The following is a 10,013-nucleotide window of genomic DNA, read 5'->3' on the forward strand; positions in this document are numbered from 1 at the left end:
CCGCCAACGCGCACGCGTGCGCGACCGTAGCTGGCCAGGACGTCACGCTCGCTCGTCCGCCGCCAGCCGCTGTTGCGCCCGCTGCTCGACAGGCCGCTCGCTCGCCGCCTGCTTCGCGCCCGCACCCCGCTCCGACCGCCGCCTGCGCCGCGCCGCATCCCCCTCCGACCGCCGCGCCAGCGCCCCTCTCCGGCCGACGCCGCGCCGCTCCGGTAGACAGGCCCGTGGCTGCATGTGTTGATGGATGGGTGGACACAGTGGGACAGGGAAAGAAAAAAGAGAGAGGGTGACATGTGGGGCACGCCCGGACACATTCTGTCTGCTTTTGCCTCAAATCCAGACTAACTTTGGGCCAAAGATGGGGTGAAATGAACACGACGCATCTGCCAACACAAATCGTTTGGCTCTCCGCGCACGCCAATGACGCCATGCCCATGCACGTTCTCTCTCTCCCTCTCCCGTCTCGTCACCTCAATCCAATCTGCAGGCCGGCTCTTCTATTCTTCCCCTTTCAAATACTACTCCACAGCACACGCTCGGTGTCAAGCACTCAAGCCTATTCATTTCTCCTCGGTCCTCGCCACCACACAAGTGAGGGAAGAGCGAGGCACCGCCGCCGCCCGCACAACTCCAGGATGGCGACCGCCACGACCACCGCGCTGAGCATGAAGCTCCTGGTGGACACCAAGGCCCGGCGCGTGCTGTTCGCGGAGGCGAGCAAGGACGTGGTGGACTTCCTCTTCTCCCTCCTCGCGCTGCCCGTCGGCACCGCCGTCAAGCTGCTCGGGAAGGAGGCCATGGTCGGCTGCGTCGGCAGCCTCTACGGCAGCGTGGAGAAGCTCGACGGCAGCTACGTCCAGCCCGGCGCCGCCAAGGACGCGCTGCTCCACCCCGCCGTCCTCTCGCCGTCGGCCAGCAGCAAAAGCTCCCTCCTGGGCATGCCGCCGCCGCCGTGCCCACAGGCGAAGGCGTTCTACAGATGCAGCAGGCAGTGCAACTGCTACAGCGACGGATATTTCGGCAGCAGCAGCCAGCAGGTTAGATGCAACAGCTGCCGGACTTACATGACGGAGAGTTACGGCACGTACTGTCCATCGTGTAAGAACCAGATGACCACGGCCTTCACGGTCGTGCCGTCGGCCGCGTCCGGAGGCGAGGTGGCGCAGGCGGCGGGCGGCGTCAGCGGGAAGGGGTTCGTGCAGGGCATCGTGACGTACACGGTGATGGACGACCTCACGGTGACGCCCATGTCCTCCATCTCCAGCATCACCCTGCTCAACACCTTCGCCGTCAGGGACCTCAGCGCGCTCCAGGAGAAGACCGTGCAGCTCGGCTATGACCAGGTGATTATGAATCTCATCAGCAGTATCATACTCCATTCGATATGTCTTCGTTAACCATGTGCATCAATCAATCAATCGTCACGTTGCATTTCCTCTAAATTTTGCAGGGTCTGGAGATCCTCAAGGCGTCGCTGCAGTCCAAGACCGTGCTCACCGACGTTTCCTGAAGCCCCCCAGCAGCGCTTGAAACGCACGGTCCTGCGCCTGACATGCTCATCGACATGGGAAAGTAGCTCGATGTGTCTAGCTAAATTAGGCTGATCTTTTGTGCGGCCATCAGAACTATCTAACGGTGGCATCTTTTGGTAATGTCAAGTGTCCGATGGTACTATGGTAGTAGTTAGATGCTCGTAGTCCAGCTTAAGTTATCAGTTGCTCCAGGTTGTACTAGTACTTATATGTTGATGCTTGATGTATGCGTTTGCATCGCAGGTAGGGGTATCATCTTCTGTTGGTTCTCAAAATGTTTTTTCATGCGTATCTCGTATGTGTCGACCTGTGTAGCAAGCATGGTTCATTTCCTCTTGTGCGCCCACTGGGAGGCCTAAAATCATCCATGGAAGGTGGGTGGGAATGTGAAGGTCGTGTAAGCGTTGCTTATTCTTGCAGCTTGGTTCACCATACAAACATGTCATACGCCAGGGTAATTTCGGCGATGCCCATCCTAGCATAGCTCACCTTGTCAACACAACAAGGCCACAATAGGCGACCGCGAAATTACTAGTGTGGTGATATTTACCATAAGACGTGCAAATGCTTTTGCCGACACCCGCGTGGATTAGCCTTTCTTGCTGAACTGACAAAAAAATTTGTCCTATGGAAATTTACAGAGCGAAATAAATTGAACAAAGTTAGCGATAGTAACATTAAGGTCCATCAACGAAATCAGCAACTTGCTGAAGCGTGAACGGCACCCATGCACTTACCCCTGCCTCAAAATTAAAAATCCATGCAATCACCCATCGGCCAGAAAACACCCGGCTGAAGCTTATTAAAACACAAAACAAACTCATATGACATGCTCGCAAAGTCGCAAGTGTAAGTGCTTCATTTCCACTCCAATCAAGTACCTCAAGATATTCTGGCAAAACAATGACGAGTTGGAATATAGTACTACTAACACAAACACACTGCGTGTCTAGATTGGGCACTGGCTACATATTGCGCCCAAACATTTTATTCTTCCGAGCCGACACACGCCCATACATCATTCAGAGACCATATGGAAGATATGGTAATGGCTCATGCAGATCCCAGGAAACGACCCATCCAAGTGGAGAAGCGGGACCATGCCAGGTCAATGGCTCCCTGATTCTCATCAGTCAAACCCATGCTCTTCCTCCTCTTGACGGCCTCAGGCGATGCGTTCATGAAGGCATGGGAGCATCCAGGGTATATGTGGACTTCATGTGCCACTCCAGAAGCCTTGAGCTTCTCCTCCAAAGACTTGGCCGCCTGAAACATCACACACATAGCAATGTCATGTATTTCTACTTCAAAATTAAGTACTATAATTATCCAATGATAATAAGTACTATATGCACATAAAGGTTAAATCAGCTGCTACAAACCCATTAGCCGGTCTGTCACATTTCACATATCAATAGATAGTGAGACAGCAGGACCATAGGTAGGTTAATTTATGCATCTTTCGAATTATAGTTACACCGATGTGTATGAAACACAATGGATAAAATAACTACCAAAAAGTAAACTGATTCGCCATTTGCCACATGGAAGGAATTAAGAGCCTGTTTTCCAGTTTATGATTTCGTACAGAAAACAAATAGACCTGGATACTGTTTCACAACAACGAGACCGAAAAAGCAACATGAACCTATGGAAAGTAGCAATGAACAGAAACGGAAAGGTAAAGAAAGGCCTTACGGTAACATCTGCAAACCCAACAAAACTGTCAAGCTCCCCAAAATGAGCCTGGATTGGAGCCTGGGCCTTGGAAGCATCAGCAAGCTCCGAAGATGGCGTCCCGTAGAAAGCAACAACAGCATCAACCTCTGGGACCAAAACTCCACTTGCAATTGCCAAAGCACCTCCCATGCAATAACCAGTAACACCAACCTAACACAATAGAAGAAGAAAAAGGTAGGCAAATCATTACAATGTGTACTGTTTTCAACAGAACATAAAAATGACATATATATGTTGCTATTTGTCCATAACAAATTAACGACAGAATATATATGGTACACAAGCATATCTATTGTCCTACATTCGTACTAGTTACTTGGTCAGAGTTTATTGGCACACATGGAATAAATTTATAAACTAGACAGTCCAACTCTTCATAAGGTACACATTAGCACAAATTAAATGGTCAAAGAAATCTATAATCCACACCAAAGAGACATTCAGCCTATGAAACATTTGACTAATGTGTAATACCACGATTTTGCCATTTTAGTCAACACGGCAATTACAACTAGGTTTAAAAAATAAAATCTTACTATTACCTCCATTTGATTTGTCATGTTAGAACTGATCAGATGAATGTATAATTGTATACGCAAATAAAAATTTATAACAAGATGTCAAGTGTGACAGAAATGCCCCAAGGTTCTAAGTTCTAACCGACTAATTGATTCTTTGATGCTTCCCGAAAATTCAAAGCTTACGACTGCCTCCATCCGATTGTCATGTTAGAACTGATCAGATCAAAGTACACGCTAATAAAAATTTATATAATTTCTCAAGTGTGAAAGTAGTGCCCCAAGGTTCTTCTCACCGATAATTGATTTTATGATGCTTCTTCGATGAAAATTGCCACTCATACACTCACATCTGACACAATCTGATTTTTTAACAGAAAATTACATCTTAGATAGCTAATAGGCATGTCTAACAAATTTAGTTAACTACCAAAATCATGCAACAAGACTTGTGCAACCAACAAACAAAATGTATACTCACATGTCACATGTCAGATATTGCTGCATGGAGGTAGCACAACAAATATACCGAAAGGATAAAGACAGCAGCACTTGCATTTTCACTGATCTTGTGTTACTGATCAATTGATTTAACACACTGGAGTTTACTACTGCAAGAGGCTCAATCAACATATTCGGATCAGATGGCAAATAGGCAGAAGACATCACACTTTCTACCTACTAATCATAATGATTATCATGTTACCCACAATAGCACAATTTGAGTAAGAACATCATACAGAGAAAATCTTGAAATTTAAACAAAGTTAGATAAAAAAGATTACCTTGGGTGATCCATTTTCCTTCAGCCATTTAACTGAAGCCTGAATATCCTTGATTGCACCCTGCCAGTCTAGTCCTTCCATCAGATGTTGTGCTTCAGCTACCTCCAAAGCAACCTTCCCACGGTACAAACTGAAAATAAATAAATAAATAAATATGTAAACACAAAAAGCAGTTGACTGAGCAATAATATTCTGAGGAAGTAGTGAGTAGTGACACTCTATGAAGCATCCGTTTCATAATACTTTATCTTGAACAAAAGAAATGGTGCAAAGCAAGGAGCGCATTATATCATCATACTCTGGAATAAGTGCTCTGTATCCATCGCCGATCTGGGAAATATGGATGGCATGATTCTTGACCTCATAGTCAACACCCCACCACTCTTGCAACACTACAACTCCAGGAGCGTTTTCTTTGCCAACAACATAGGCATCAAACGTCTGAAGAAACACAACATCACATCAGTTTATCAGTAAGATGTACCAAGATACAGAGCAAAAGCACCGACATTATGGGCATGCTTGATTTTCTACAGAAAAATTGGCTAGCCCGTGTGTTTGGCATGCCATTAAGTGGCAACTTTGTGAGAGGTGAAATTGGAGCGCACTGCATCCAGAAAATCTGTCTGGTTACGCAGAGAGTCAATTAGTGGCATAAATCTGGGTATCTACTCCAAGACAAGATGTTCCGTATGGTACTTACATTACATTTCCCGACATCTATGAGACTCTGAGTGGCCTAATAAATTACAATCCACCGAGAAGGTGCAAATAAGATGAAAACCGCTACTCGCCTAGAAGGGATAAGGCATCCTCGAACCCTCGATGCGCGCCCTCGCGCAACAACAGAGAGAAGGGAGGTGGGGGTCTCACCGTGTCCTCGCGCTGGATCTGGATCTTCTGGAACTGGCTGGCGGCATCGGAGGCCATGGCGGCTCGGGGCTGGAAGCGGGACGAGTGCAGGGGCGAGCGGCGGAGGGGGAGCAGGGAGGCGCTTCGGAGCAGTAGTCGCGCTGTGGCCATCGGCGCTCCGCTTTACCCTGCGTTTTCTAGAGTCTGCTGGTCCGTCGCCACCACTGCGGTACTGGATGACGACATAGTGGGCTTGGTCCGACCAGATGATGAGGCCGATACGCTTATTTCCCAGGCCCAGTGAGGCGAGCAGAGCTAAAAAAAAAGGTAAATATTAAGAGTTGTTGCCCCTAAAAAAACATGTTAAGGCCTCCTTTGGTAGGAATTTCATAGAAATTGTAGAGGATAGAATTTTTATTGGATTTTTTTTTCTTTAGAGCTCTTTGGTTCATAGGAATGGATTCCTATTCCTATATAGGATTGGTTTCTATCCTCCGCATTTTATAGGAAAATAAAAAAGAGTCTAGACTCAATGAAAAAATTCTTTTGGTGTCAATCAAATGACATCTTGTTTCCTATTCCTACTCATAGGATTTGAGATACATGTCATCTCATTTTCTACAAAATTCCTATTTTTATGATAATCCTATCCTGTGAACCAAAAGAGGCCTAAGTATTAAGAGTTCACACACAAGCAAAAGCACAAGAATTGAATTTTAGGTCGTTCTTTGGGTGACCAGCCCGCACTATTTTTTTAGTTGTAAACTTGTAATCTAGCTCGTTTTATTGACCAATAAACTTGGACACAATAGAAACAGCTCCGAGCATTCGATTTTTTTTCGAGCATGCGAATTCGAGGCTTGTCCTTCTTGGTTGAAACGAACTTCAGTGAAGTCCATCTTTCGTTGATTGATCTCTGAGGGAATGGTGCAATGGTGGGAGCGGCTAACATTGTTTCATGGCATTGACAACCTCCGAGCATGTTTCAGTTGTAATCTAGCTTGTTTCAGTTGTAATCTAGCTTGTTTTATTGAGCAATAAACTTGGACACAATAGAAATGTCTGGAGAGTTCAGGACCCATAACTGGCATCCTAACTTTAAATAAAAATAGCTCCGAGCATGCGAATTCGAGGCCTGTCCTTCGTGGTTGAAACGAACCTCAGTGAAGTCCATCTTTCGTTGATTGATCTCTGAGAGAATAGTGCAATAGTGGGAGCGGCTACCATTGTTCATGGCACTGACTACTTCAACAGTCAGACGCAATAAAACAGCTACGCACTTGAAGATCAACTGCAAGAGCGAGATTTGTTGCAAAAGCGAGCTCCATGAACATTTTTTTTTCAAATTCATAAACATTTTTGAAACCCAGGAACATGTTTCAAATTCATTATATTTTTTGAAATTTCGGAACATTATTTTGAAATCCCGAACGTCTCAATCGGATCGGGAATCGTTAACATTTGTTCTTAAGTTTTTTTTGGGACAATTTTCTTTTAAAGTTAAGAATCAAAAACAAAACAAACAAAAAACAGGGGCGCCCCGCTCCGCACATGGCCCAGCTCAAAGCTCGAGCTGGGCACGTTTGCTCGCTGAGCGCCGAGTATTTAACAAAAAACTACCACATTTTGTGGAACCGTATCTACAAACTATCACTTTACAAATTTGTGCCGAAAACTATCATTTTTTGTCTAATTTTTGACTAAAACCTACCATGTCAGGAAAGTGCCCGATTCGCCTCTTCTAAACACCTTTCTAACAGGATGGGCCCACCTGTCAGCACTAATCTTCTTCCTCCTCTCTCTCTGGCATTTCGTCAAGCACTTCATGTGCACTCCGCCGCTCTGCTCCGCCCTCCCTCCTAGCCGAGCCGTCTGCTCGCCTTGGCCATGGCGGCCGTCGTCATGCCAAGGCCTCACCACCCGCCGCTCGGCCCTGCCGCCTGATGCCGTGGTCTCGGACCCAGGGCACTAGGTTCACGCCGGTGATGGGGTCGATGGGCCGGCGCCCGCTCGCCACCTCGAGAAGCAGGCCGCCGAAACCGAACGCGTCGCTGGCCGTGGTGGCCTTGCCAGTCACAGGTGAGCTCCAGCGCCATGTAGCCCAACGCCCCGACGACGCGGGTCGTGGCAGGTTTCCGCGCCATGCTCGCAGAGGCGCGCGAGGCTGAAGTCGCCGAGCCGCGCGCTCATGTCCGCGCCCAGCAGCACGTTGCTGGCCTTGACGTCACGGTGCACCACCACCTGCTCCCACCCCTCGTGCAGGTACACCAGCCCGGACGCGACGCCCTTGAGGATCCTCACACGCTGCTCCCACGTGAGCAACGCCGGCGACGGGGACACGCCGACGCCAGTGCCCGCACCGGCACGGGCACTGCCGAACAGGTGCGCGTCGAGGCTGCCGTTGGGCATGAAGTCGTAGACCAGAAGCAGGTCTTGCCCGCACTTGCACCACCCGCGCGGCTTGACTAGGTTCCGGTGCCGCATGCGCCCGAGGCTCGCCACCTTGACGACGAACTCGCGCATCCCCTGCGACCCGTTGCTTGAGATCCTCTTGATGGCCACCGTGTCGCCAGAGCACCCGAGCGGGGGTGGCGAGGCCTTGGCACGACGGCGGCCACCATGGCCAAGGCGAGCAGGCGGCTCGGCTAGGAGGGAGGGCGGTGCAGGTGGCGGGGCAGAGCGGCGGAGTGCACACGAAGTGTTTGAGGAAATGCCGGAGAGAGGAGGAAGAAGATTAATGCCGACATATGGGCCCATCCTGTCAGAAAGGCGTTTAGAAGAGGCAAATTGGGCACTTTCCCGACATGATAGTTTTTAGTCAAAGATTAGACAAAAAATGATAATTTTCGACACAAATTTGTAAAAAGGTAGTTTGTAGACACGGTTTCGCGAAATGTGATAGTTTTTTGTTAAATACTCCTGAGCGCCGCATGCTGCGAGGTCCCAGCCTCACGTATTGATTGGGTTTTGCCGTTCGGGCTCGTTCTCCTTTTCCTCCCATCCCGCAGTCCCGCTCGGTGGAGGAGCAGCCGCCGCCGCCATCCACCAGATGGCAGATGCCGCCCTTCTTCTTCCTGCTCGAGCTCGCCGCCCTCTCCTCCCCACTCCTCCAGGATCAAGTTGACCAGACGCCGCCACCTCCCCGAGCAGCCGCCAAAATTCCTTTGTGTTTGGTTAATGACTTGTAATACAAAGCCAACGTTTAGTTTCTACTGATTCATGTGTTTGGTTAACGATTTGTGGAAATTGGGATGGTTCCTTATTTATCGGGGTACAAAATGAGAAGCCTGGCTTAGAATGTTGATTCTCATGTTATTCAAAAATGTTGGATCTTCCACCGAATTTTATAGCGTCAGCTTTGTGTGAAGTAAACATTGAGTAAAAACAACTAGAATAATTGAATGGATCTCCTGAATATAGGGGAGATGTGGCAAAAAATAATTTATGATCATTGGTTCTGAATATTGTATTTTCTTGACTGCTAAGCTTATGGTTCATTACCAGCGTGTCAAATATGACGTTGAGAGGCAACTTCTTTTCTGCCATTGAAACAACAACATGGCTGCTGTGTTGATATTAGAGTATGTCAATCTTTTTGTCTCTCAGATTCTGAATGCATTACTCCAATTCATAATAAGATCCAAAATAGCTCCCCGAGAATAATGTCAATTTAGGCAAGATATTTATGCAATTGAAAACTACTCCCTCCGTTCACAAAAATAAGATCTTAATTTTTCTGAATCAGATGTATACAGACACATTTGAATGTGTTTGTTCACTCATTTTGGTCCGTATGCAGTCCATATTAAAACATCCAACATCTTATATTTTTGAACGGAGGGTGTATTAGTTTGGACCTAGAGGAATCCTTCGACTTTCTCAAGGATGTCCGAATGCAATTGGGTCCATTTGACTTTTGGTTATGTTATGTTTCTGTTAGTAATTTAAGTATATTTCGTACCACGGGTATCTGCATTTTAGTTAGTGCTGAAATTACTTGTAAAAGCCAGCACTAAATTTAGATGCAAAACATTTTTTTTCCGATAGTGCTGCTAGGGATTCATGTTTGTGAATAACAGTTATTGTAAAAGAACAGTTATTGTAAAAGAAACTAACTATGTCCTACTAAGTTTTGATGACCATTTGGCTTTGCTTGTGGACATCCCTATTCTTTTGGTCTGGGCATATCCTCTCCCCAAAATCATGGAAGCTAGAAACACGAAAGGCCATACACATACACATTCTCTTATTTCGGGCTCCCTTTGTTTTAGGTGGACAAATTGGCGGCGGAAGACGACCTGGTTCCTTCTTTGATCAAGAAAGTGGAGTCGTTGAGCGAATCCTGCATGGCGGCCCAAAAGGAGCTGAAGGATGTTCGGGCTCAACTCAAAGATGCCAAGCTCCGTGTTCGAAGGACAAAGCGCAAGTTGAAACTGTGCAAGGAAAGGGTGTCTTCCAGCGAGAAGAAGGTTACTAAGCTGCGGGCGGAGCGCTCTGCCACGGGTAAATCTTTGTATGCACTGGGTGAGTCGGTCGAGAGAGTGCTGCACATTCTTAATACTCTTAGGGCATATCTAGAAGAACCC

The 10,013-nt window shown here is 47.4% G+C and overlaps 2 protein-coding genes across 2 annotated transcripts; one reads left to right on the top strand and one right to left on the bottom strand.

Moving 5' to 3' along the window:
* Window positions 1–499: 499 nt before the first annotated feature.
* Window positions 500–1,799, top strand: LOC125553972. The gene is made up of 2 exons (XM_048717607.1): window positions 500–1,343; window positions 1,451–1,799. Exons 1-2 carry the CDS (start codon window positions 636–638, stop codon window positions 1,508–1,510), a joined length of 768 nt encoding a protein of 255 aa, XP_048573564.1. The 5' UTR covers window positions 500–635; the 3' UTR covers window positions 1,511–1,799.
* A 558-nt stretch (window positions 1,800–2,357) lies between these two features.
* On the bottom strand, window positions 2,358–5,655 carry LOC125552174 (protein usf-like). The gene is made up of 5 exons (XM_048715655.1): window positions 5,449–5,655; window positions 4,874–5,016; window positions 4,576–4,705; window positions 3,231–3,422; window positions 2,358–2,798 (listed from the first exon to the last, which is right to left on the bottom strand). The coding sequence occupies exons 1-5, from the start codon at window positions 5,596–5,598 to the stop codon at window positions 2,586–2,588; spliced, it is 828 nt and encodes a 275-aa protein (XP_048571612.1). The 5' UTR covers window positions 5,599–5,655; the 3' UTR covers window positions 2,358–2,585.
* Between the last annotated feature and the right edge of the window lie 4,358 nt (window positions 5,656–10,013).

This window comes from Triticum urartu, chromosome 4 (genome assembly GCF_003073215.2).
Source record: "Triticum urartu cultivar G1812 chromosome 4, Tu2.1, whole genome shotgun sequence".
In the NCBI taxonomy this organism is placed as follows: Eukaryota; Viridiplantae; Streptophyta; class Magnoliopsida; order Poales; family Poaceae; genus Triticum; species Triticum urartu.